We start from the raw sequence: 27,422 nt of genomic DNA on the forward strand, positions 1-27,422 counted from the left end.
TGTATATATGTATATTTATAGTACAATAGCGCTTTTTCATTGGGGCCACATCCACTCCCAACGTTGAGGTAGTTTTTAATAAACTTGTCAGCGCCGTTTTCCGCAATCGAACCCCCCACATCATCGAACCACTTTCTCCGTTGCGCCCAAAAGGCTAAACCTACGCTATGTAGCCATGGATGTATGTATGTATACCCAGCTAAACTCCTCCGATTAGAGGTGAAGGCAAATGTTTGACCTTCTTTGGCGAAAGTTTAATTTTAAAACGTTTACCTACAGTTTTTTTTGTATAATTCGCTCAATGGAAATGACTGAGCAAATGTCAGGTGAGTGCAGTCGAACGGGTAAACAAATGTGTTTGGGGTGTTTTGTGGAATCGATCTGAAAATATAACCAAGCCAAATAAAGTGTCGTATGAAATATAATCGGGCCTGCATTTGAGGTGTGTATGTGGCTTATAATGTGGCTTTCCAAATGTTAAAACTAAATAAACAAGCTTGCCTTTGCTTCACAAGAAATTGAAGAAACTATCAAAGTCTGCCGACTGCATACTTATATAAATATAGAAAGTTTTGCACATTATTAAAGCCTCAATTCCCACATCTAATTTTGAATAAATCCGACCGCTCACATGGACACTGTGTATGGCCACAAATGCCTCCCAAAGCAATGCCCCAAAAAGTAGGCAAACGTTTTATTTCCAGCAATTTTCACATTGGATTTTTGGAAAACAAATGTATGTAGATTTTTGCAGTTACTTTAACGTGCTTGGGCCAGCCTTTAACCGACATGGAGCTCAGCCCTGGGGCCTGGGGGCCTGGGCCCCGGATTGAAAATCGATTGGCGAAAGCGGAACATTGGGGACGTGTAGACGACGGGGCGACAAAAAAATGTCAGCCATAAGCGCTAAAACTTTGCCAACAGCTTAAAGAGCGATTCTTTTGAGCTCACACCCCATGTCTGCTCCCTGCCCCAAAGGAATCTTTCAGCAAAGCTTAGCGGCGCGACAGAGCCATGAGTAGAGATATTCCATATACAGTTTGTACATAAATATATGTGTACTACGAGTATGTATAAAGAACGAGACTGTCGACTGTACACTTATGTACATAAGTATATCAAAGTCTCTTATAAGACTTATTGTCCTAGCTGGAATTTAAGGAGAAGACACGAGCAATATTTTGGGTTTGGCTGATTCAGGAATGTTCTGCAAGTAATTGCTACAAGATTTCGTAAGCCTCATATATGTGATATTACAAAATGTATTACCAAGGGATAGATCGATTAATGGTTCTGTAAGCCAAAAATTGATTAGAAAATATTTATATAACAGGATATCGATGTAAGAACAGAATTCTTTTGATTTCGGTTTTCGTTCATCTAATCTGTTGGGATTCTCGAAGTCCTAGGGGTAGAAATCGGTCGACTTATGCAACGACTCCGTGTTTAAGATTCCAAGTGATCCAGAATGTCGTTCCTCCTCTGTTCTTTCCTTCTCTGCTTTGCCGGGCAGTCGTTCCTACTTCTTTTGGCACTTTTTGGGCCAGCTGGAGGAAAAAACGCTTAGAGGTACACTGTGCCAAAGGCGAGGGGAAGGGGAAAAGCCTTTGGCAGCATTGCCCCCAATGACATTGAGGCGCCTCTAACGACAATGTATAATAGTCGTGGGGTCTGGGACGGCAGTATTACTGGGCGACGTCGCCACTGTCGTCGCAGGGAAGCGCGCAGCGGGCGGCAGGCAAAACATTTCATTGACCTCATAAATTGGGACCCGAAAGGAGCAAGCAAGCGCAAGGAGCAGAAGGAGAACCGCAGCGCCCCAGAAGGCGGCATCCCTTCCCTTAGAAGCGGCGGCCATTTAGTGTCATGCAGAAAAAGTCAAGAGAAAAGACAACAGGAACAACTTGAAAGCAAGAATAGCTTCGGTAGGCGAAGCATCTGACACCCTTTAAAAAAAACTTTGCTCTATGCATAGTACATCGGAAACACATAAGCCACAGGTTGTTGATAAATGCCCGGTTCCTCAACCGTTCGAAAAACTAGGGATTTTAAGCTAGTTAAATATTCAATTTATATAATTTGTAATATCCATAGTACATTGAAATTTCTGGCGAATCATATCCTACTTTCTGCATTGCAAGCTTCTGCCCCAAATGATAATATCCTCTACAAGGGTATACAAAGAACCTGCTCTTTGCTCATCGTTTGTTCGTCGTGGCTGCGTCGCAGTCTCAGTCGCTGTTGCCGTCGCCGTCGCCGTCGGCTAAACTGCTTGTCAGCAAGCGAGAGTGTGAGCAGTTTAGCAAAGAGCGAGAGAGTGGATGAACGAGAGTAAGAAAGGCTGGGAGTCAGGCCAGACAGCAATAAGAATAAATTCAATGAGGATGTTCAATGGCTGTCAAGAATGTACAAGAGAAACTGCATAACACGAAAATTGAATGATGAGAGCCAGAGACCCAGTGATAGAGAGAGGAAGGAGAAGTGCAAACAGTTAGTTATCAAGCAGACGAGTCAGAGCAGAGCAGCGCAGCAGATGTGCACCGGACAGTGGAGCAAACAAGGCATAAATCTGCTCAAATCGAACTGCTGATATTGAAGATATGATAGCAGCCCATACTCATACGCTCATGCTCAGTAAATGTTGCCTGGCTACGGTCTGCAAGAACGTCTCTCATGTCATCTGCAAGCCACAGATTAATCTCTTATTACTCTGCTTTGACGCCAAAGCTGATTATAAAAAAAAATAAGGTTTCAATTACGCACATCACCCGTGGCAACCTTTTCTCGAACTTTTTCATGCAAATTTAATTCCCATAGTCGACCGTTTCAATTGCTGAATGGGTGACGGGTTTTTCCCTGTTCCAGTCATTATGTGCCCACCGTCGGACTTGCATGAGCTTGTCTCAAAGATGCTTATCAAGCAACGCAAAGCTGTCTGTGTGTGTGTGGGGGGGGAGGTAAGAAGGCAAAGCGAACACAAAACGTTGCCTTTGATAGCTGGCTTTTGATAAGCGTCTATGACATAGTAGCCGGTGGCGGGGGTGGGGGTGTGGGCGGAGGCCCCCTACATAGCTGCAGCAATGGATGAGGTAGTGGATGGGTCGGCCATAAAGGGGCTCTGGCTCTGGTTGCAGCCAGTTTCAGCCACTCTCATTATATGGGACGTCGAGGTATGTACATATGTACCAGTATTGTAACCGAGTCGTGTCGGCGGGCTAGGGGCTGAGGCTGAGTCATTACAATTTAGGCCAAGAGGCGGGGGTGGTTGGTGTTGGCAGAGCAGGTGGCTAGGCAACGGTGCTTCTGTCTTTTGTGAGTGGTCGCCACAGCAATGGCGACGGTGATGGCGTTGGCGATGCTGACCAGGGTGTTTTCCCTTCCCCCTTTCCGATTATGCTAAATGCGATTACGTGTATATATTTGCTGCATACTTTCAGGCAGCTGCAATGTCCATATTTCATATGTATACGCATATAATTGGGCTGTATATAACATAACCTGCTTAAGTGATTTGTCCTGTTTTTGTAGCATATCTCCGTTCTTTTGAATGATTTATTCCCCCTTGTAGGATTTCAGCTTCAGACCAAACTAGAAGTTAACGCCACGAATGGACGGAAGGGAAGGGAGTCGCAGGAAAATGACTTTCTGAAAGGCAAGCCAAAAGCAATAATACAAAAGAAAACTAATTTACGAATGGCAGAAAAGAATTAGCATGCAATGGAAAACAGAAAAAGGGAGAGAGCAAGACAGAAAGTGGCAGGCATGGAGAGGGGTAGATGACTAATATGGTCGCTTGACAGAAAGTATTATATTTTGGGGGTAGTTCAAAGCCCTCGCAGCCCCCATCGATCCGGCCCTTCTTAGGCTCTTCCCCTGGCACTGGGTATTATTATTTCGATCCCTTCGATATTCGAATCGTATATAGTACATATCCGTTCATATATTCTTGATTAATATCAACAGATCGAAGAACTATATTGGCTATAACGTACCAATCCCCAGACAAATCGAACAGCTTCAATGGGAACGATGGATCGGCGAGGGTATCCAAGCCTTCGGACCCCGGAGACAGTCTAGCTGTTCCTGTTATTGTTGCTGTAATAGTGTAATGGCGTGCTGAATGCCGTGGCTGTAGGTGTTAAGTAATGACACACATACACACGCACAGGCGGCAGTGGGACAAATGGGGAACAGAGAAGCAGAAGGAGACAGCGACGGCGGAGGCGGCGGGTACACATTAGGGTTATTCCATTGCATTGGCGGGTGGGCGGGGCTATCCAATTAATGTAAACTACACCACAAGATGTGTGTGAGCCGAAAGCCCATCCTGGAGAGTGGACTTGGGCTATTCTGTTCAATAATCGAACAAGAATCGAGGAATTTTCTCAGTTTTTCGCTAGCTGCTTGAGAGACCAAATCCAAATAGAAAAAATCCAAAAGAATACACTATCTAAACATAGTAAAATACAACGTAAGGCCTTTCGCATTCATTTAGTTTCACTCTCAAAAGAGAACACTATAATCTATTGAAGATCCTTGGAAACCCTCAGAGAACATTCCCCAGTCAATCTTTGATATAAATAGCAATCAATTTGGAAGATAGACAGAACTTGGGCAATTTCCGATCACTTGAAATCGTTAAAATTGTAATCCTAGAAAAACAAACCCATTTAACATTTGTTCTCGATCAAATCCTTAAGGTCCTCTTTGAGAAGCAGGATTCTTTTTGAAGACCAACGCAAGCAACCGACTTACGATCGATCTATTCGTCAATTATTGCATTCAGACGCATTATTTTCCAGTAATACCATTCATTTATCTAGTTAGATGTACACTATGCCAAACACCCAATAGAATAATGTGCTCCTAAGATCTCTTTCCATTAACTTTGGGATCCGTTTATCGGCTAATCCCTCCGCTTGTTCAGTCCGTTTATTTCCCAGGACACTCCATTTACCAGCTACTACCAACCACTACCACTTCCCCTCTCAACCGTGAATGCTAATTTCAGTGGATTACCCCCCAAAATGAGTCGCCTGGTAACAAGCAGCCTAGCCTTATATAATTGAACCTGTTCACCCAGTGTTTCATTGAACATCCCCACATGTGTGTATCGCACAAACACTCACACTCACACACACACACACACACGAAAAAAAACAACTGCAGTCGGAATTCGTGGCATACTTTTTCGGGTTTCTTGCTGGAATTCTTGCACTGGTCCGAGCACTCAGAAAAAAAGACAAAATAAAGGAATAAGACCCACAATCGTTACGGGATAAGCGAGAAATTTAGCGCATCTTTGCGGGGAAGAGAGAGAGAGATAGATAGAGAGAGAGAGAGAGAAGCGAAGAGTAACAGCAACGAGGAAAGTTTGTTCCCCTCTCTACCGTTTATAGTACTTCTTCCTTTTGTGTTCGTTCGCTTTTCACTTCGTTCTGTTTCTGTTTCTATTTTTGTTCTTGCTCTTTTCTGCTCTGTTTTGGGGCTGAATTCGATTAGAACCGTTAACCGCTCTCGGCGCCAAGCGAACGCCAACTGAACTTATCAGTCACTCAACTGAACAGCGACCGACGCTGCCACGCTGCCGCCGAAACTTGCCATATCATCATATACATATATGTATGTATGTATGTATGTATTTATGTACATATGAATGTGTGTGTGTGTCCCATTGTGTCTTTGTGTGTGTGTGAGGGTGTTGCGACGACAACGAGCATGCAACAACAACATGTTGGACCTTATACATACGAACAAACCGAGGAGTTCCAGAACACACACAGACACAGACACATACACATACACCGCCATACAAACGAAGAGAAAGAGACAGACTGATATATGGTATATTATTATTGGGTAAGGTAAGTTGTTCCCATCAAACGAGTCTGTTAGCCCCTCTCTTTGTCTCATTCCGTCCCTGCACCATCCCGATTCCCTGAGTCCTGTGTAAAAGCAGTACAATTTCTCTTCTAGATTTCGTATTGCATTGACTCACCTTTTATTAATGAACCTTCGACTCCCCAAACCAGCGCCAGAGAGAGCGAGAGAGAGAGGGACATACAGAGAGCACAAATACAACGGAAGCACCATTGTTGACTGCACATTTCGCCTATTGCTTCTCCTTCGGATTCTCCGTTTGCTTCTTCGCCTTCTGCTTCTCTTTCTCCTTTCTACCTTCGGCATCTGCATCTATGTATCTGCTTCGACTGGCCACAGAAGTAACAAAGTGCGTATGAGAACCGAGCTAATTGATACCCTTGCAGATTCTACCCAAAGTCTCAGTGGAAGACAGCGCTGGTGGCTATGATCCCTGTGATACCCGAGATGGTACTATCACTGAATCGTCTGGCTAAGGAATTTACATATGTCTGAACCTGTATCTCGTAGTGAAGTCGATTGAACTGGAGTTAGGGAACTCCTACCACACAGCCAGATTCTGAGACAAATGCCAGCCAGAACCAGGTACCGCAATAAGAGTTAGGGAATGCAAATTTCAGCTAATTAACTCAATGGGAAGGAAATATAATAAGGCAACATGAAATATAACAGAATTCGGTAGTCACAGAGTGCTGAAATATTCATAAAATATTCTGAAAGAGTTCGGTTTGATGCGAGACCAAATATATTCTGTTACGTCGGTCAATGGTCGTAGCATTATAAAGTCTATTGACATCATGAACGAAGACTGCGATGATAGCTGCGGTGATGACGAAGGAGAATTGAAGCCTCAGATGAACATTTACTCCATTGCATCGCCTAAATGTGGCGCTCACAAACTTCAACTTGTAGTTAAGGATTTTTTGTTTGTAACTTTTGCAAATGATACTCTCATTAATAATGCTCGCAAACTGGTTAAGGCATTGAGGACTCCCACTTACCAGTAGGTTTATTGTCAAACTTTAAAGTTTCCCTTCCCTAATACCTCAGGCTCTTATTCCTAAGATCCAACAAAGTGGAATTCGACCCTCGAGATGCTTGAACCTCTTTGCCTTTTTCTGTTAAAAAATTTCTGTGAGAATAACGTTAATGAAATCCTTAAATTGTCTCAAGCAGTTTGTAATGAGGCAAATGAAGTGAACCACATAAAAGCTGCAGATAGAGCAGCTATATCTAGGCGATTTTCAGAAGATATGACAGTTAAAGCCATGAAAATATCACAGAGTGAGGACTTAAAAGAAGCTATCGGATAGAGTTTTGAACCAAAATCCAATTATTTTGTATTATAATGTGTAGTTTTCATTGCCGGACAGGACGATCTATCACTTGAAACAAATTCAGATTCGTCACAGCCCCCTGCCCATGTTTCGGAGCTGCCGTCTATAAGCCCGTCTTTAAACCACTTGGTTGTTACTTAATGATTTCTTTAATTCCTTGTCCAAAGCCCATTGATATCAATCAAAGTATGAGGAATAAAGGGGAGGAGAACAAGTTCATGTATTCCCGTTTAAATCAATTCGCAAAGGTTGTTCATGGTCTTCCTGCCACAAAAGTCAGCGTCGAAAGGGCGCTGACCGAAACAGAGATATAGACTTATATAGACTAAAAACTTCAAGGGAAGCATGGACCACGGCAGGGAGTTTCCTTCTACTCCTACAGGATCTTACATATAGTATGTAACTCTTATAATTAATCAAATTTGAAGCAAAAGAATAACCTTAAGCGATTTCCTGGAGTATCTTAAATTATAAAACCTTTTTTCTTTCCAACAACTTGCTCTATAGAATTTTGTGATTGCATCTTTGTTCTCTGCGTTGCAGGCTTGTAGTCAAAATCATTATACCCTCTGTAATGGATACGAGTAGAACAACAAAGAAATCCCCTGGAAAATGCATTTTGTCGAAGCGACAGGCCGGACCAGGGCAGGTTGGGGCACGGTGGTGAAGGGCGGGGGGCAGACAAGCAGGCCAAAGTGCAGCGTAAGCTCTTTTGTTGGTGGTCTGCTCGTGAGTGGCTCGAGCATGTTAATGGGGTCGCCACGCCCACAGCCGCCCACCCGCACGCTGCACTGCACTCGTGTAACATTTACGATTCTTGTGGATAAATGTAAATTTGATCAATTTTGGTGTCAGGTCATACAGCACTTTCGCCCACCGCCCCCCACCCAGCGGAAAAAGTGTGTGTGTGTGTAATGTGTGCAAGAGAAAGAGAAAGAGTGAGAGTGGGTGGGTAAAAAGTGGGCTAAGAGACTGCACACGTGTGTCTGTCTAGGCGTCCGCCTGTTTCGGCCATCGCTCAAAAGCCTCTAATTGTTGTCGGCCAGTCATAATGCAATTGATGGGTTGACTGCCACTGCCACTGCCAGAGAGGGAGCTGCCTGTGTGTGTGTCTGTGTGGCGGCGGTTGCTGTAGCCATCCAGTTGATAAGCTGGTGGTTGAGTGTGGCGACTATGGCTGGACGTGGCCCGATACGAGCTTTCAGGGATATGACACTGCACAAGGGGCGGGCTTGATTTCTATGCCAAATAGTCCCCCAGACTTTCAGAGTCCTGCTTGAATCCACAGTAGTCATAAAATCTCAGCTAATGCGTGCGATCAGTCAGATCCGAATCAGCCCGAACCACTGAAAACCGAATCCGAGCACTGCCGATTAAATCCTTCTTCAACTCAATTCAAATCCTCTGTAATTTGCTTTCCGAATCTTTCGGATCTAACACGATGCAAAGCGATTCGATCGATTCGAAGCTAAGAGAAAGCTGAATCGCTGATTCGAACGGACCCGAATCCCGCCGAATCGATTCGGTTGCCTCTTCATTCTGGGGCCACATTACTCTAATGGATGCCATGAATCTTTGTGAGAAAATATTTTTGTTTTATATAGGAAAAGGTAAAATTGCCCAATCGAGTCGAACTTGGAATTTTCATCGCCATCTTTTTAAAGCAATGGGGCATTGCGGGGACCTTTAAAGGATATGTAGGTCCCTCCCTGTCACGATTATTGTACGAGTATGTACTTATGTAAACGCTACCAGAATTCATTGGAGCGTTCGTCACATTGCACTCGACTGTGAGCGGGCTACATTCGAATGGAAAATTTCGGCAGTGCGTGTCAGCGTCACCCTGCAGGGATTTTGCACGCGCATCTCGAAATGCTGGCATGATCGACAATGTCTGTGCTTGACAGCCAGGAGATGGGAAATGTCACAGTGAACGTCACAGCATTCACATGCCAGAAAGTTTTTCTGTCAGCCACACGTGGCTCCATGGGGCTGATGCAACACTCAACAACAGCCGCAACGCACATATGTATGTATGTGTATCGGAGCCCATTTACAAGGACAGGTTACCCAGGAGGAGAAGTAATTTTTTCTTTTGGTAATTCATTTTGTTTTGGCATTTTATTGAACAGTCGTGGAGTGCGGTGCTCGGAGACAACGCGCTCAAATATATCAAAAAGCCGTTAGCTGCGTTGGCAGTCAGTTATCCATCCATCTGCGCATGACGAACAGTAAATGTGCGCTCCTGCACCGCACCACCACACCCTTCTGGCCTGTTTATCAACACTTAGAGCTGTTAACCAACACTGCGTGCTGGCCGACCCAGTTCCGAGAATTAGAACCGAGAAACAGTGCTTAAGTACCGTTCACCCGGTGAAGACCTGTACAGTCCACGAAATAAATAATAAATCAGTAAGTTGTGCCAGTAAATAAGCATAGATCAACGACTGTACTTTCTCGCACCAAAATAATAAGTGGGACAACGAATTTGTATTTAAAAGGCACCTAAACAATTTGTTAAATGGCGATATCGATCTGAAAAGTGAAATTTATTAATCAATTGTTGGTGTCGCAGGACCATTGAGTAATTTTTTAATTATTTTAAAAGCTCCTCCTCCTTTTAGATATTTAAAGCAAAACCAAGGTCGTGAAATTGAAAAAAAGGTTCTCAAAGTTTCTTGAAAACTCTAATAACTAACTTTTGAGGGAAAGAAAAATGATGGTCTAAATATGGTCTAAAAATATGGTCTAAATTGCTTCTGGCTGTTCTTTGAAGCCAACAAGTTGTCTTTTTCACAAAAAAATAATTCCAAATTTGTAACTTTTTGATCTCTTTGGTGAAGAGACGATATTCCATTATAAGAACGCAATCTATGATCTATACCGCAGGACAGACTGAACAATTGCCGTTCGATATCGTTCGTATATCAGATCCATATGTCCAAATTATCTTACTTATTTATTTATTTGCACACTGTATGAGCTTTTAGCAAAACTGCATTTTGCACTCAATTCTGAGTATTTATATATTCTTGAGTATATCTGTTGCTCTATTTTTCAAAACTATCTAAGGGAAATCTATCTTTGAAGGAAATCCCTGCATTAATCGAAGCGCTAGTTCATCTTCAAGACTGTATAAACTTCGGGGAGGGTGGGAGTCCTAAGTGAAGTTAACCTTTTCAATGTTGAATATTCTAGAGCAATCAAGGAGAAAATTGAGCTGAGCGTTTGAAAACAGACAATTAGGAACCCAGCAAGTGCAGCGAATATCATCTTCGTGATCTTACATATATCCGTAAGTATTCTCTGAAATGAACATTCTGAAATTCTGAAATTGATCCCAATCAACTGAACTGAACTGTGCGTTGTGTTTTCCAATTTCAATCCAATTTGGGCCAGTGGGTCGACCATGTGGTCGAATACGGGTGCAGCCCGTGTGCAGCGAGAGATCAACACGGCTATGCACTTGAGGAGCACAGGCGGAGAGACGACGGAGCGTGGATTTAAGCTCTGGCTGGTCGATCAGTCCTGGTCGAACCTATGTGTCGAGATTCACGGGCCACCGGACTCTCCGTACGAGGGTGGAGTGTTCGTTGTTAAGATCTTGGTGCCCGATACCTATCCGGTCGTTCCGCCGCAGGTCGAATTTCGGACGCGCATCTGGCATCCGAACATTTCGCCGGAATCGGGCGCCATCAGCCTGGACATACTCTGGAAGGGTTGGTCGCCCGACATGTCGATACGCACCATCTTGATGACCGTCAGGAACATCATAGCCATCCCGGATATGGGGACGCCCTTCGACGACGACGTGGCCCGCCAATACATGCATAAGCACGAGCTGTTTGTGCGCACGGCAAAGCACTGGACCAACCGCTATGCCAACGGACCCAACATTATTCCCGAGTTCGATGAGAAGATCCAAGCCCTCAAGGACCTGGGCATGTATGAGTGCTTGGCTCGTTCCATACTCTCCAAAAAGGACTGGGACGTGGGCAAGGTCTCCCACAACTTCTTAACGATTAAGTCTCAGCACGAAAATTGAGCTTAGCTACGAACCACAAAAAATTCAGCTCTTCAGGGATCCATTCAGTTTTGTCAGTAAAACCATACTTCAAGGACAGCTCAATCTGCCAGAAAATTTATTCGAATTCAAAATCAACAATCCTCAATAGTCCAGAGAGAATAGTCCCCACTGTACATCTTAATCCAGCATAATTTAATTCAATCAATAGTCGACAGGGACCCACACTTTAAGAATGAGTAGTCATCGAGGAATCACACTTAAGAACATCTAGAGCTGTCTGTCGATAGGCCACAAGAAACCAGAATAATATTTCATTTAAGCCTTATATGTGCACTCGTATTGCACGTCTGATCCATCCCAAGAGCACGGGACGAACTACGACCTGTAGTTCAGTCGCTTGTTCTTAACAAAAAATACAGCGCACAAATAAACACACCGATCGCAGGCCATCCCCCCCAAACCCAAACCCAACCCCAACCAACCAAAAAAAATGCTGAGTCTAATTCTTTTTAATTTGTTTATTTTGTTTTTAATCTTCTAATGAAAGGCCTGTAAGTCTAGAGGCCACTTCTGAGCCCCACTTAAAGGCGTCACCGGCATAGTTCACAAGTCATACTCGTTGTCTATGATAATGTGCAGATTGCTGACTACGATTCGTGGATTGTGGGGACTCCAGATTCCAGAGAAAGGCTGTGCAGGGGCTGTGTATGTGTCGATATGCGCATCATGCATTAATCCTCAAGTGGTCTCGCTCTCCTGCTTTTGCTGCTGTGGTTGTGACTGTGGTGCTCCACTTGCACACATTTATCCTCTTCAGAAGGATGAGCGCCAGCTTACTGCACTGGCCCTCAAAGGAGGGCTTTAAGTAGGTCTCAATCTTTAGGAGTGGATTTAGTCGGTGAAGCAGCTCCAGCAGCCACAGGTGTAATAGATGGCAATTCAATGAGCGGCAGAACGCCACGCCACGCCACTCGAGTAGCAACTGAAACCATTGTTTCTCTCAGTGCATGCCACACCCTGTGGCCACTCTCTATCCCCGTTCCTCTCTGTGGGAACTTAATTGCATTTGCCAGGACATCCACACGCATCTCCATATTGATTGAGATTATGTTGCTGCATCAAAACTGAAAATTCTGCGAGCGTCGCACTTCGACCACTGCTCCGAGCACTCCTCCTTCCCCAACCGCAACCGCCGGTGCACAATGAAAGCTTTCAGATGGAATTCAATTATGAAAACAGCGTGGGAGAGTCGAGGACGAAGCGCAGCCCATTGGGGATGCGTTGGTGGCGAGTCCACATATCTGTACGTATAAATAGAGCTTTAGTTATAGATACGCCAGCACATATGTACGTGCGAATAATGATGCGTATATTTACAGAGGCCCCCGAGCGCAGCTGGGGATGTGGAATGAAAACAAGCAAAAAAGTATAAAATATATGTAGGTTCGGGTCTTGTAGGTACAGTTGTGCCATCGGCGGCTAATCAATTTCCAGATTCTTAAGACTGTGCGCCACCGAGGCGGCGGTGGATGTGCTAGACCTTCGGCTGCTGCTGTTGTTGGACACCTTCTTGGCCTTGTTCAGCTGCCAGTTCTGGCCATCCATCAGATAGTCCCTAAAAGAATACATGAGCGGGGTAGCGGGAGAGTAGCCTTTAAATAAGACAGAAAGCGGCAGAAATGGTGACGTGGCCCACTCACCGCTGCTCCTTGAGCAATTGCATCCACTGTTGCTTCAGCTCGGACATTTTGCCAGCCTGGCCGCCGTACTCCTCCGGCAGCATGGAACGCGGAAAGTGCTTAAAGGGCGTCTCCGCATTGGGCAAATGGAAGTGGATCAGCTTGAAGACCTCACCCTTGATGAACGGCTTGACCACGGTGAGCACCTTGTCCAGGTAGGAGGGACAGTTCAGCACATGGACCTCCTTGAGCCGCACAGGATGCGCCTCCTGCACGAACTTCATGTACACCCGCAGGGAGCTGAGCACCGTCTTGGTCAGATGCCGCAGCGTATACCCGGCCATGTCAAAAATGGGTATCTCTCCGTCCGACAGCCGCGCGTCGTTCTCTGTGGCAAAGCGGCAGTCGGCCACCATAAAAAAGACCTTGATGCCGGCCGTAAAGTTGAACTGTGGGAAAAGTGTGGGTGGTAAAATCAAGACGGAGTGGGTGCCTTTTTGGGATTACCTTGTCCGCATCGAAGTCGATCAGTCGGTAAAAGAGCAGCTTATTGTTCTCCGGGGTCAGGCCGGGCAGCGGCACCAGGTCGCTAAGAAAGACAGACAGAAAGAGAGAAAGAGAGAGAGAGAGAGAGAGCGCAATGAAAGAAGGAAAACCGGTTACCGGCTGGGGCATGGGGCATGGGCTTGGGCCTGGGCCTGGGCCTATGCCTGCATCGCATGCAATTTTCGAGTACTCACGCCACTTGCAACAGCTGCTGGGAGCTCGCATCCAACGGATCGCGCTCAATGAAGATCTGGGCATGCTTGTTGCGCAGTCCATAATTGTGCTCCATCAGGCGCTGTGTGGCAGCCAAATCGCCGCGCGTCGTGTGCAGAAAGCGGCGCAGCAGCATGCATGCTGCACAGAGACACAGACAGAGGGTTAGGGCAAGGAGCCAATTTGGCTGGAAGCCAGTTATGCAACTGATTGCATTTTTCACTGCACTCACATATATTCGGCGGTAGCTGCGACTGCGTCTTGATCCACTCCTGCAGCTCTAGCACTCGCTGTACCATCAGCTGATCCTCATCCTTTTCCTGGTTCTTGTGCACCATTTTCCGTTATATAGCCGTTATAGAGCAGAGTTGCTAATCGAATTGGAAGTTTCGAAGTTCTATGCCGATTCGGTCTTCCGTTTCGGTTTCGCTGGAGAGCACTGGAGAGGCGCACCTGTGCGACGCTAATTCGCGACTGCAACTGATTGCTGATTGGGTCTCGGTTGGAGGCTTTCCTCAAGTCTCTGGACTGGCTCTGCTGACGCTGACGCTCACGCTGTCGCTGCTCTGCTCTGCGGCGTCCACTGCTTACAGAGCCCTGTTCGAACTCTGTGATCGAAGCATGTCTGCGCATACAAACATATGTACAAGTGTACATGTACACATGTTAATCTGTCTGTGTGTGTGCTTCTTCTATTGCTTATTCCCCATGCGATTGCGGTGGATTGTGCAACAACTCCCGAGTGGTGTCAGAAGGTCAGGCGCCGCCCCCTGTTCTACGTGGGGGCTCAGCACTCCCTAAGGGCCACGCCAGCCATGTTTGGTAGTGTTTCACAGCTTAATCGCGACATTGGCAAACAGTTTTCGGCGACTCGATGCGACTCGATGCGAGGCGAACCGCCGTGCTCCACTTGTTATGCTGCCGCCGCTTGTCTGCTGGATGGCTGACTAGCTGGCTGGCTGGCTGACTGGCTGGCTGGTCTGGTCTCCGGCGTACGTGTTTCGCAAGTTAAACTATTTAAAAGAAGAAAAAAACATGAATTAAAACAAACACAAAAAAACTGTCAAAAAGAAGAAGCAGCAGCGAAAGCGGGACAAAGCAGAGACTTCGATACACTCGCATTCGTTGTTGTTTCTGCGCAGAACGCGTAGACGACAAACAAAAGAAAGAAAGGCGAGGTCGACGCCTTACATACCCTAGCAGCTCCCGATCCATGGGTTCCATAGTTTTTTGATGATACTCATACATTGAATGATCCACGAAGAAAATTGTACAGCCATACGATTGTGCAGATGCGTGATAGTGCGTGATAGTTTTGGCACTTTGAAGGTCTATTCATCCCATCTTCCTAACTAGTTGCTTTATGCAAATGTACTACAATATGTAGAATTTCAGAAAAAAACCAATTTATATATAGAAAAAGCCATTTTTTGGTTAAAGATTAGAGTAGACTTCTTTATAATATAGGTCTCTGACTCTTACATTGCCTGCAATGAAGCGCAAAGAGCGAAATTTAGTGGAATATTTTCCAAAGAAATAGACAGAAGGCAGTGGATCGATGGACCAAAAGCGAGCCGGCTGGTTTGTCCGTCCCGAACAGGAAACCTTTTTGCAAATCGGAATCGGATGTAGTAAATACATCTGCGCAGAATCGTAGCACCCTCTGCGCGGTCACGTAGTATACAACAATTGAGTCGGCTGAGTCGTGTTGGATCGCATTACCAAGCTATTTAGCGACCCTTTAATGGAGCTGTAAACGGTAAACTGGTCGCACACATGACCTTGGCCATGGAACATAGACGCACTGGCGTAGCGTACGTACCGGCGCATAACCTCAAATAAAGCCGACACAGGTGTTAAATGACCAATCAAAATGCTGTTTCAAGTTCCATTCAAATTTGTGGCTGTACGGAGCTGTGATCATATGAGGCAGCAGACGTTCTTGGCCCCGCGACCTTTGCTTTTGCTGCTGAATCATTTGCCAATATAATTAGCCGAGAACACTTAGACGCAGCGTACCTAATAAAACCCAGGCAGCACATCGGATTTTATTGGATCGGCTATGGTCGAAGCCAAAGTGAGCTACGTTTCGTGTTACCAATTTACCAATACATACATGTATTGCCAGAATATTCTGGCAAAGAATATGATGATCCACAAAAATTATAAAATGTGTAACCCGCGTAAAATTCCTATAAAAAGAAAGTAAAGGAAAACTTAAAATGGGGCCTTTGTTTTCTTTCGCTACTTATTGCAGTATTCCACACATACACACATGCACTAGCATTTATCCAAAACATATGAATATTATAGTAAATTGTTGTCAGCCCTTTTTCTCATCCATTCCATCTGCCAAATGGCGATGTGGCAACACTGTCCCGTCGTCGCATTGGCAAATATTCGGCAACTGCCGCACCGCACTAATGCACTAATGCTGCAACGCATTACCAAAGATATCTGAGATCTGAGTGTACTATTGAGCAAGCTGCATTGTGGACGGACTGTACTGTGGATGGGTCAGCACAAAAATCAAGGCATAATTAAACGCCGGCAATTGCGACACACATACTAGACAGTTTCTGTGCAGTCACTGCAAATACATATTCACATACATACGTTCATATATTTATTCTCTTTTGTTTAATTTTGTGTTTTTTTTCTGATTTCAAACTGCCACTTACATGGCGCCATCTGTGCCATCTGCTCACGCCACCATGTAGAAATCGCAGCATTCATGTGGTACCAACAGATGGCGCTACCTGGGCAGGTGCAGAATTAATGGAAAAAACACGCTGAAGTGCCGGTTTAGGGCGTCTCCTAACATCCCAAAACTCAAAATGATTACATATCCATATGTACATATATTGTATTGTGTGGTATTATATTATATAATCATATATTTATTAACATATATAAAAGAAATGTGTACATGCACTACCGACATCGTCTTCCCTGCACCATGCTTTACCTCATCGTCTTTGACCTTGCTTCACCCCCTATTCATATTTTCATTGACTATTTCTTCTTGATTCTAATTTTTTTATTTTTTTTTATTCCCTCCAGCTCTATTGGCCGATGTAACCATCATGATTTTTTGCGAAAATCGTGAAAAGATTGCTGTCCTTTTTTCTGATGGCAGTCGATTTGCAGGACTCTCCCGATCACGGCAAGACATGCCACTCGCAGTTCGGCCGCTGCTTAGCCGAGATATAGCTTACAGAAAAAACCAGTATTTCAAAGATATGCAAATCCCAATCTTCTGAAGGCTATATCTCTGACAAATAGGGCCAGATCGGCCAAGGACCAACTGTCCCAGGATCGCGAGGATCCAGACTGTCGAACGGCATCAAAATATCGACTTCGAAAATGAGGCCGATTTTTTGAAAATTTAATGATGTAACCATCATGATTTTTTGCGAAAATCGTGAACAAATTGATGTCCTTTTTTCTGGTGGCAGTCGATTTGCAGGACTCTCCCGATCACGACAAGACATGCCACGCCCGGATCGGCCAATGCTTAGCCAAAATAGGGTTTACAGAAAATACCCAGTATTTTATAGATATGCAAATCCAAATCTTCTGAAGGCTATATCTCAGACAAATAGGGCCAGATCGGTGAAGGACCAGCTCAGGAAGGACATGAAAGGCGTTTCTTTGCTGGCTGGCTCTTGATGACCCGGCGGTAGCCGAACGCCACAGCCGAAGACCTTAGGATCTAGTTTTCTGTGTTTGATTTACGACATGTCCGCTCTATGATCTGACACATCTATATATTTTATGGTTAGTGGTTAAACGACGGAAAATAATACCAATAATAAAATGAATAATCACTCTTGTCGGTCCATGTTATCCTTCATATGTATTCATCTTATTTCTTCTTCTTAAGTTATTATTTATTCGTTTACTTTATTTAACTATTCCTTACGTTTTAGCAGGTCGCCCCACCCGCTGACACCGTTATGCTAATTATCGCCTATTAGGGGCTTCCCCATTCTGGTCTTCCGGTTCATATGAGCGAGTGTGCGCTCGATGACGGAAGTCCATTCCAGGTGCCTGACCGGGTGACATCGCGAGCTCCACACCGACTCCTGCGCACGGGGCCATGATGCCGTGTGCCTCTAGGGACATGAATTCTGTCGCGCGAGGCTGTGGCCCTTGGCCTGGGTAGAATAAATGCAGAATCGTATCCTGGCAGTACAGAACCGCACACCTTGCAAGATCCGAACCTTAAGGGCCGTCGTCATCCTTCGATCTGGCCATCGACAACAAGGACTTTGACTATGGCAACCGAGATGGATAGATAGATGTCGTTGTTGTTAGGTTTAAGGATATACCCGTCTATTTATTTGGATAGTAGATACAAATGTTTAAACTTATTTATTTATTTATATTATGCTAAGTTTTGATGAATAAAACTATTGAAAAATCATCCTTGCTGTATCCTGTATGGGGGAAACAATCCAGATCTAAAAATAGCGGAGAAAACTAAATATTATTGATTGGGAAAATGTCCTTGATCCTTGACAAGGAGTCCATCAAATGAGGGACTTTTTTTTCGATCACAGGAAGCCATCGCACGGCCACATCGGCCCACAAATAGCCGAGGAAATCAAATATGTATGGTTGGGGTTGTTGGAGTCCTTACCGAAGGACCAAGGAGCTTTTCTGATGACGTCGGGCTATGGCACGCCCCGATCGGGCCGCATGTAAGGGAGACAACAAGATATTTAAATCTGGAGAAAATTTCCTTGATCCTTGGTCCTTGATAAGGAATGCATCAGATCAAGGAAGCTATTACAAACACAGGAAACCGTTGCACGCTTAGGTCGGGCCGCAAATAACGGAGAAAACAACAAACGTTGTTGTTGTCAATTGTTGCACAAACATTTGTTGTTGTTGTACAACAACACCGCTCAACCTGCGGCCGCTCAAAAAGCCAAAACCGAGAATTTCGAAACTGGGATACCAGGCGAACAGAAATCAGCAGAAGGTCGCTAGTTTTTTAATTTTATTTTTCCGTTGTCGACCCTCCCCCCCAAAAGTATGCAATGGGTTTTCACATCTCATCTGGCCTCTGAAATGGCAAAAAAAACACGGGGATTTCAGCTCTGATATCATTGCATACTTTTGGGAGGTCGACCTTCTGCTGATTTCTGTTCGCCTGGTATCCCAGTTTCGAAATTCTCGGTTTTGGCTTTTTGAGCGGCCGCAGGTTGAGCGGTGTTGTTGTACAACAACAACAAATGTTTGTGCAACAATTGACAACAACAACGTTTGTTGTTTTCTCCGTTATTTGTGGCCCGACCTAAGCGTGCAACGGTTTCCTGTGTTTGTAATAGCTTCCTTGATCTGATGCATTCCTTATCAAGGACCAAGGATCAAGGAAATTTTCTCCAGATTTAAATATCTTGTTGTCTCCCTTACATGCGGCCCGATCGGGGCGTGCCATGGCCCCCCGTGATCACATAAATGTCCTTGATCCTTTGGTAGGGACTCAAACAAACACAACCATACATATTTAGTTTTCTCAACCCAGTCGGGACGTGCGATGGCTTCCTGTGATTGTAAAAATGTCCCTGATTTGATGCAGTCCTAATCAAGGACCAAGGATCAAGGATATTTTCTCAAGACATATATATCTTGTTTTCTCCCTTACCTGTGGCCCGATCGGGGCGTGCCATAGCCCGACGTCATCAGAAAAGCTCCTTGGTCCTTCGGTAAGGACTCCAACAACCCCAACCATACATATTTGGTTTCCTCGGCTATTTGTGGGCCGATGTGGCCGTGCGATGGCTTCCTGTGATCGAAAAAAAAGTCCCTCATTTGATGGACTCCTTGTCAAGGATCAAGGACATTTTCCCAATCAATAATATTTAGTTTTCTCCGCTATTTTTAGATCTGGATTGTTTCCCCCATACAGGATACAGCAAGGATGATTTTTCAATAGTTTTATTCATCAAAACTTAGCATAATATAAATAAATAAATAAGTTTAAACATTTGTATCTACTATCCAAATAAATAGACGGGTATATCCTTAAACCTAACAACAACGACATCTATCTATCCATCTCGGTTGCCATAGTCAAAGTCCTTGTTGTCGATGGCCAGATCGAAGGATGACGACGGCCCTTAAGGTTCGGATCTTGCAAGGTGTGCGGTTCTGTACTGCCAGGATACGATTCTGCATTTATTCTACCCAGGCCAAGGACCACAGCCTCGCGCGACAGAATTCATGTCCCTAGGGGCACACGGCATCATGGCCCCGTGCGCAGGAGTCGGTGTGGAGCTCGCGATGTCACCCGGTCAGGCACCTGGAATGGACTTCCGTCATCGAGCGCACACTCGCTCATATGAACCGGAAGACCAGAATGGGGAAGCCCCTAATAGGCGATAATGAGCATAACGGTGTCAGCGGGTGGGGCGACCTGCTAAAACGTAAGGAATAGTTAAATAAAGTAAACGAATAAATAATAACTTAAGAAGAAGAAATAAGATGAATACATATGAAGGATAACATGGACCGACAAGAGTGATTATTCATTTTATTATTGGTATTAATTTCCGTCGTTTAACCACTAACCATAAAATATATAGATGTGGCAGATCATAGAGCGGACATGTCGTAAATCAAACACAGAAAACTAGATCCTAGGGTCATCGGCTGTGTCGTTCGGCTACCGCCGGGTCATCAAGAGCCAGCCAGCAAAGAAACGCCTTTCATGTCCTTCCTGAGCTGGTCCTTCACCGATCTGGCCCTATTTGTCTGAGATATAGCCTTCAGAAGATTTGGATTTGCATATCTATAAAATACTGGTTAGTTTCTGTAAACCATATTTTGGCTAAGCAGCGGCCGAACTGCGAGTGGCATGTCTTGCCGTGATCGGGAGAGTCCTGCAAATCGACTGCCATCAGAATAAAGGACATCAATTTTTTCACGATTTTCGCAATAAATCATGATGGTTACATCATTAAATTTTCAAAAAATCGGCCTCATTTTCGAAGTCGATATTTTGATGCCGGATCGATAGTCTGGATCCTCGTGATCCTGGGACAGTTGGTCCTCCGCCGATCTGTCCCTATTTGTCTGAGATATAGCCTTCAGAAGATTTGGATTTGCATATCTTTGAAATACTGGTTTTTTCTGTAAACCATATTTTGGCTAAGCAGCGGCCGAACTTCGAGTGGCATGTCTTGTCGTGATCGGGAGAGTCCTGCAAATCGACTGCCATCAGAATAAAGGACAAACCCATAATAATTGTTAAATTTCATTAAATTTTCAAAAAATTTCGTCAATCCAGATCCCATTGGTCGCCAAATCCAATTAAAATGTGTCCAACAAGATCCGACCCGATCCGAAAATAAAGAGGAGTGACTCGAATACCAAATAAAAATCACAAATACATTCAGAATTGATTTTATTTTGCATCTTTTGCTCGCCACACATTCAGAATACTCGTAAATACATTCAGAATAAATATATATATGCATATATGTATTTGTTTATTTCCATTAATTTATATATACCGCAAAAGGTGCGTGGAGGAGTGGGCAGGAGTAGGAGTAGGAAGGGGGTTGGGTTCAAGGTTGGGTTGAGGAGTAAGATAATTCTGTACACACCTCTCTCTCCCACGCTCTTTTTCTCCATCGCTCTCGCTCTCTCGCGCTCTCGCCCTCTCTTTCTCTCTTTCTCTCTCTGTCGCTCTGTCTCTCCGTCTTTCTCCGTTTTTCCTCCGAATGAGTGAAAACTAAATCAAGTTTCGTTTTCGTTGGAAAATTTTGAGTATTAGAAATAATATTGCATGGAAATATTCTAACCGTTTTTTTCGCTATACCGCCATAACCATTATCCATTTATCCTTTATTCGCTAGCTCCTATCCGTAATATGCTATCCTAGGTAATATCAATTCTGCGGATTCGGAATGTGCTTCCGAATCCGTATCCGTATCTGTGTCCGTGTCCGTGTTCGCCTCTGGGTTCCGTATCCGACTCTGGTTCGCCACTTCCATGTCTGTTCTGTCTGTTTATTTTCTCATTCTCATAATTAGTAAGTACACATCAATAGTTCTGGGGAAATTTCTGGGGATTCTTTCTGTTCTAAGGGTGATTATGACCAGAAATGGCCCGGTGTCCAGAAGTGACTCCGAGTCCCGTTATCCGTGTATTCCGGTACGTGTTTATGTAACTGTCATTCCTTTATATATGTAGACATCAATATCTGGGGAGCTATATGGGGGAGCTATATATGGCGATTATGGCTACGTGTTTACGATTTAACGTGTCTACAAATATGTCTGGGAGTCGTCCTCCATTCCAGTGCACCAATACCCGGGCGACTCTGTCTCCGAGTCCGAATCATCGTACTCAAGCGAGTCTGGCTCTGGCTCTGGCTCTGGCTCTGGATCGGACTCAATATCCGTCTGTGGCTAAAATGTTTGGGCATTGCGGCACACGCCGCAGCCTAGGGCGAACTCCTCGCCGGTGGGCGGATGCAATACGTGCAGGGGGCATTCGTCGCCCAGCAGCTGCTTGGCCTTGGGCCCGGCGGGGCACTGCGGCAGCTTGATCTTCGGTATGTTCGTCAGCCGCTGGAAATCGTCGTGACAGGTGTCGCAAAAGTGTGTCGTCCCGAAGCAAAAGAACACCGCCACCGAGCAGCAGTAGCGGCACTTGTACTCAAGGAAATCGGTGCCATGCTTGGGGCACATCTGAGCGCGAGCCACGTCCGAACAGCCGCCGCACACCAGCTCCTCGGGATCGAACTTCTCGCCGATCTCCGCGTCGCAGCGTGCCTCGCCGCCGTAGTACGCCTTTTGGCACTTGAAGCACACGTAGTAGGCATATCGGTCCATGGCCAGTTGAGTCACATTCACGTCCTTACTTTCCGTGTCCTTGACAACGCCCTCATACTTGATCCTGCAACGGTTCGATATAATAACAATAACAATAATGATTTGGATGGGTTATGGGTACGCACCGCATGAGCGCCTTGCGCTTGACATCCTGTTTGAGCGTATTGATGGGCTTCAGGATTTGGGCCAGCAGCGGATGATGGATGTCCGCCTTACAGATGGGGCACAGTGAGAACCCGAATGTGATGCGCGGTCCGCTCCAGCGTTTCTCCAGCACCGCCCTGCAGCAATGGAAGTGGAAAACATGACCGCACTCCAGCTACAAAAATGAAGGGTCGATTAGAAATCGTTTAGGGGACACCATTTAGAGGACACCTACATGTATGGAGGGGGCGCAAGAGACCGCCTCCACGAAGCAGATCATGCACATGTCGTCCGCGTCCTGCGTGAGCTTCGGATCGTGGTTCTCTTCGGCCAGCTCGTTCTCCCTGGCATGGCACACGTGCTGCAGGCAGGGGAGGCACTTCTCCTCGCCCACTACACCGCCGCATGCATGGCCGCAGGGCTTCGTCTTGAGGCATGAATTGGCCGCGTACTCCTGGCACTGGGCATCCGCGCACACATTGCCGATCTCCAGCAGTCCCGAATTGCCGGTGAGGCCGCAAAAGCGGCATCTGCCCACCGCCTCCTGCGGCCCGGAGATGATCGTATGACTGCCATCGCGGAACTCCACCATGGCCTTGAGGGTCTTGGAATCAGCGAGGGCCAGCAGCCAGAAGAGCTTCGTTCGGCCGCACGATTCATGCAGCTCCACGCGTATGGCCTCCTCTTCCTCTTTGCATACCTGAAATTGGAATTGGGGTTAGAAAAAAGGGAACAGGATAGGGCAGGATAACAATAACCCACCGTTCGCTTGTGGGCCCGCGTCTTGCGGTTGAGATGTAGGAATCGATCGCAGTCACCGCAAAGGGAACCGCATGTCTCGCACTGTATGATGGCCGCCGTCTCCCCATCGTCGTGATTGGTGCACATGGGTCGGGTGTCGCACACCTTTGACCATTGGCCCGACGAGAGCTTCTCCACGTGATCGCGCTCGAGGACACAGAGACTGGCCAGCGCCAGCCAGAGTGTGGCCGTCTTGGGGCAGTGCTCCGGGGTGCGATAGATCTCCTCGAGTCGCGTCAGATTGAGCACTGACTCAGCAATGGCCGCCTTGGTGGTCTGCGACCACTTCTCGCTCAGTTTTCCCTACGGATCAAATACGATAAATATGATTATAGGGCATTCATCGATCGATGGATCTACATACGCTAGCCAGGTCCCGGATGAGGTTAATAATGCTCTCCGCTTGTTTGGTTGATATGGTGCCGTTGAGGAACCAGCGCTGGTTGAGATTCCTCTTCGACTCCTTTCTGGGTGGGGCCGCCAGCTCGAACTGGAACGGATCCCCGCCGCCGACCGACGTTGACGGCAACTGTGCCTCTCCTGTGGGCGGGCGCGAGCGCAGCTGCTGGACGGACAGATCCAGGGAGCTGCAGAGCCTCACAAAGGCAGGTGTCTTCTCCTGCTGTCCCTGCTGCTTCTGCTGGGATTGGCCTGATCCGCCTGATCCAGATCCTCCCGCTCCGCTTCCTCCTCCGCTTGACGATGCCGCTGTGGTCTTCACTTTGACCTGCAACTGCAGGGACTTGGCAATCACGGCCAGGAATATGTCCAGTAGCCCCAGTCGACTCATGTCAAAGTCGCTGCCGCTCTGATGCGCGATGCTGTAGTCAGCCGGTGGCAGGCGCTGCACGCCCAGCAGATCCGCAAAGCTCTCGGGCGAGATCTCGGGCAGAATGCGACGCAGCAAGGCCGTCACCTGACGCTGGACACGATCGCTGCCTGTGTGCAGGAGCCCCAAGAGATCGCGCAGCAGTCCGTGCTGCTGCGACAGATAGGAGCGACCCACAACGCTGCCGGATAGGGCCAGCACCATGCTCAGCATCTCGAAGCAGTAGGTGTCTGGGGCCCGGCTCCGCTCTGAGCCGCTCTCGCTGCTGGCAGCGGCAGCCGGCTGTTGCAGTGGGGGGCCCGGCAGAGCCGCGGCGGCCGCCTCCATCGGATTCTTGAGGTCATGGGCTAGATTGGCCAGCTCCCAGTCCTCTTTGGCGCGCAGGGCCTCCCTGCGGATGGCGTGCACAATGTGCACGATCACCTGCTTCTGCAGGTGCGAGAGTTTGCTGCGCGAGAACAGGATGCCCACCATGTGCTCACGCAGGTCCAGGGAATCGGCCAGCAGGGAGGAGCTACCACCGGCACCGCCACCGCCACTGACGCCAGCCGGGCCAGGAACCTCAGGTGGCGGCTCCTCACTGCTCCTCACCGCGTTCACATTGCTGATCAGCTTGCCAAAGACCTGGCCGGTGATCAGGCGAAAGACGCGCAGGGTCTCCGCCTCGCAGATCTGCTGCTGGATGTGGGACGCATGACTGAGCCGGAGATAGGGCTTCAGATCGCTGCCGAATGGATCATCCAGGCCCAGGCCCAGACCCAAGCCCATACCCATACCCATACCCAGGCGCATAGCCTCGCCGAGAGTCTGACCCTGACGCTGCTGATCCTGATTTTGGACGGGCAGTCCCAGCAGCTTGATCTGGCGCACCCGCAGCGTGTTCTCGGGTCCGTGCAGCTCCAGCCGGAAATGGGTGTAGCTCTCGTCATTGATCTTCGCCGATATCCAGGTGCAGGCCTTCGAGTCCACATCCACCGACTTGATCAGATTCGTGTCGCCTAGCGATTGGCCAGCATAGAAGCCCACATTCAGGACTTTGTTCTGTGAATTGAATAGAATGGAAATGGAAATGGCATCACTCTCTTTGTTACCATTCGAAGGACATACGAGGCGCGGAGCTCTACTCGCATCTGAGAGTATTCTTCCACTCACCTGAATATCGCGACTGTTGTCGATGTGGACGAGTAGGAAGCGACAGGCATATGTGAGCCTGATGAGTGACACCTCAATGATTTTGACCTTGTTGCGGTCCTCTTCGTCGCTCTCCCAGAACGTCTCCGTGGAGTTGTCAGTGAGGGACTCGGCCATGGCTGGCCTCGACGACACAGCAATATCGAACATCCCAGCGAGGTCCGTGTAGGAAACAACCCTGCCCCCCGGTCCACCCGATGCGGAGCCCGATCCCGAGCCCGCCCCGGATCCAGAGCCAGATCCAGCGGCATTCAGCTGATTCTGCTCGACATCGCAGTGGGACTCGGACTTGAGCAGCGTGGACACGGCCATGGCATCGTTCTGCTCATCCGACTTGGACAGGATCTTGGAGATGTTGCCAAAGACATGGGAGCTGTGCAGGAACTGATGATCGGCCTGCCGGAATCGTATGCCAAAGCACTGGATAGCCACCCGCTGCAGGGGCGATCCTGGTGGCAAGTGCAGTGTCAGGTCCGCCACGGACTGCAGGAGCACGTGCAGCGACTGGGTGATCAGGTGGGCAAAGCGACCGCTGATCTGTGTATAGGCTGCCGGATGCTCTAGCGCCATGTCCGGGGACTCCTCGTATCGGCCATCTGGTAGATGGGTAACGGCCGTCTCCAGGGAGCTCACGAACCACCACATGAGATCGTGCAGACAAACGCCCTGGGTGACGCTGCGCAGGAGCCAGTTGAGTGCCAGCAGCGAGTAGCTGCGGCAGACGGAGATCCGCAGGCTCCGCCTCATGGCTGCCCGCAGTCGCTCCAGCTCGTGCTTCTGCGTGATGAAGGCCATCGCCGGGCGGGACAGCAGGGAGCTACCTGCTCCATGAGATCCTCCTTGCTCTGGCCCCGGACTGATCGACTGGGCGTCTCCCTCTGCTGCTGCCGCAGCCGCAGCCGATGTGGAGGCGCCTGTCTGGATAACCGTAACGCTGGCCAGCAGCTTGTGCGGCACCAGGCGCCGCAAATGCTCCGATGGATAGCAGATGAGCCTGGCTCCCTCGCTCTCGCTGGTGAAGTTATTCCTCCGCCTGTACACCACCTTTGGTGGCGTATCCTGCTGATGTAGCGCCTGCTGCTGTTGCTGTTGCTGCTGCTGCTGCTGCTGCTGCTGTTGATGCGGCTGCTGGGGCTGGGCCTGTGACTGCTGGACAAGCGAGGCCCAGCCCTGGCCCATGGAGTAGCTGCGATGGAACTTGGACACGGCCCCAGCTGCGGCAGCAGCACTCGTGCCAGGGGCCATAGAGCCAGGTCCCGCCATATCGTAATTGTTGGGATCGCACGACTCGTACGATATTTCAGATAGCGGCTGCCCCAGAAAACGAATAAATTAGAGACTAAGGATGGATTTTCCCTTCTCATTTACTTACCCTATCGAAGGCATTCTCGTTGGGGCCCAGGCCGAACATCTCGTAGGGCGGATCCTCGTGTCCCGCCGTGCCCAGGCACTCCAGACAGGCAAAGCTCTCAGGGGCCAGCCAGAGGTTTTCCGGCGCAGCAGGTGGTCCACCCACGAAGCTCTTGCGAAAGGCGCTGCCGCCTCCACCGATGCCTGGGCAGAACTTGGGGCCGCCACTGAGCCTGGCCATGCGACTGTTGCGACTGGTGCTGGGCTTCAGATCGGCCACGCCCAACGGATGATGATGATGATGGTGCTCTATGACCACCGGCATGGCCATCGACTGGGGCGAACGCTTCGATAGCATGCTGCTGCCACTGCCGCTGCCGCTGCCGCTGCCATTGACACTGCTGCTGCCCGCAGAGCTAAAGCTGGAGCAGAGCTCCAGCAGAAAGGTGGCATTCTCCCGCATGGTGGTGTAGACCTCGGCATTGGCAATCAATGTGGATCTCACGCCAAACAGATTGAGGACATTATCTGAAACGAGCGAGAGAAGAGGAGAGACTTGTAGCGAATCGTTGT

General features: G+C 47.6%; 3 protein-coding genes across 5 annotated transcripts in view; 1 reads left to right on the forward strand and 2 right to left on the reverse strand.

Annotated features, from left to right (window-relative positions):
- The window catches only part of LOC108162163 (ubiquitin-conjugating enzyme E2-22 kDa-like), a 42,167-nt gene extending 30,239 nt beyond the window's left edge, over positions 1-11,928 (forward strand). For both annotated transcript variants that reach the window (XM_017296757.2, XM_033392544.1), the window contains 2 exons: positions 10,416-10,512; positions 10,617-11,928. In XM_017296757.2, the coding sequence (XP_017152246.1) occupies positions 10,627-11,262 (636 nt within the window). In that variant the 5' untranslated portion in view covers positions 10,416-10,512; positions 10,617-10,626 and the 3' untranslated portion in view covers positions 11,263-11,928. The remainder of the gene's footprint in view (positions 1-10,415; positions 10,513-10,616) is intronic.
- A 641-nt stretch (positions 11,929-12,569) lies between these two features.
- LOC108165074 (alpha-tocopherol transfer protein) lies at positions 12,570-14,234 on the reverse strand. Its single transcript, XM_017301124.2, has 5 exons — positions 13,915-14,234; positions 13,664-13,823; positions 13,431-13,512; positions 12,945-13,372; positions 12,570-12,859 (listed from the first exon to the last, which is right to left on the reverse strand). The coding sequence occupies exons 1-5, from the start codon at positions 14,018-14,020 to the stop codon at positions 12,724-12,726; spliced, it is 912 nt and encodes a 303-aa protein (XP_017156613.1). The 5' UTR covers positions 14,021-14,234; the 3' UTR covers positions 12,570-12,723.
- Positions 14,235-21,082: 6,848 nt separating this feature from the next.
- LOC108154658 (E3 ubiquitin-protein ligase highwire) overlaps positions 21,083-27,422 on the reverse strand; it is a 52,110-nt gene continuing 45,770 nt past the window's right edge. For both annotated transcript variants that reach the window (XM_017285005.2, XM_017284998.2), the window contains exons 15-21: positions 26,872-27,377; positions 25,461-26,810; positions 23,844-25,349; positions 23,441-23,782; positions 22,914-23,378; positions 22,660-22,853; positions 21,083-22,598 (exon numbers count right to left, since the gene is read on the reverse strand). In XM_017285005.2, coding sequence (XP_017140494.1) covers positions 22,109-22,598; positions 22,660-22,853; positions 22,914-23,378; positions 23,441-23,782; positions 23,844-25,349; positions 25,461-26,810; positions 26,872-27,377 — 4,853 coding nt within the window. In that variant the 3' untranslated portion in view covers positions 21,083-22,108. The remainder of the gene's footprint in view (positions 22,599-22,659; positions 22,854-22,913; positions 23,379-23,440; positions 23,783-23,843; positions 25,350-25,460; positions 26,811-26,871; positions 27,378-27,422) is intronic.

Source organism: Drosophila miranda, chromosome XL (assembly GCF_003369915.1).
Source record: "Drosophila miranda strain MSH22 chromosome XL, D.miranda_PacBio2.1, whole genome shotgun sequence".
In the NCBI taxonomy this organism is placed as follows: domain Eukaryota; kingdom Metazoa; phylum Arthropoda; class Insecta; order Diptera; family Drosophilidae; genus Drosophila; species Drosophila miranda.

What these genes read in the sequence shown, in the direction of transcription:
- LOC108165074 (XM_017301124.2), bottom strand. Translation starts at nt 14,020, where the DNA reads ATGGTGCACAAGAACCAGGAAAAGGATGAGGATCAGCTGATGGTACAG. An exon ending in TCGACTTCGATGCGGACAAG is followed by an intron (nt 13,373 to 13,430) that starts GTAATCCCAAAA and finishes CTTTTCCCACAG; the next exon opens with TTCAACTTTACGGCCGGCAT. An exon ending in CAATTGCTCAAGGAGCAGCG is followed by an intron (nt 12,860 to 12,944) that starts GTGAGTGGGCCA and finishes GTATTCTTTTAG; the next exon opens with GGACTATCTGATGGATGGCC.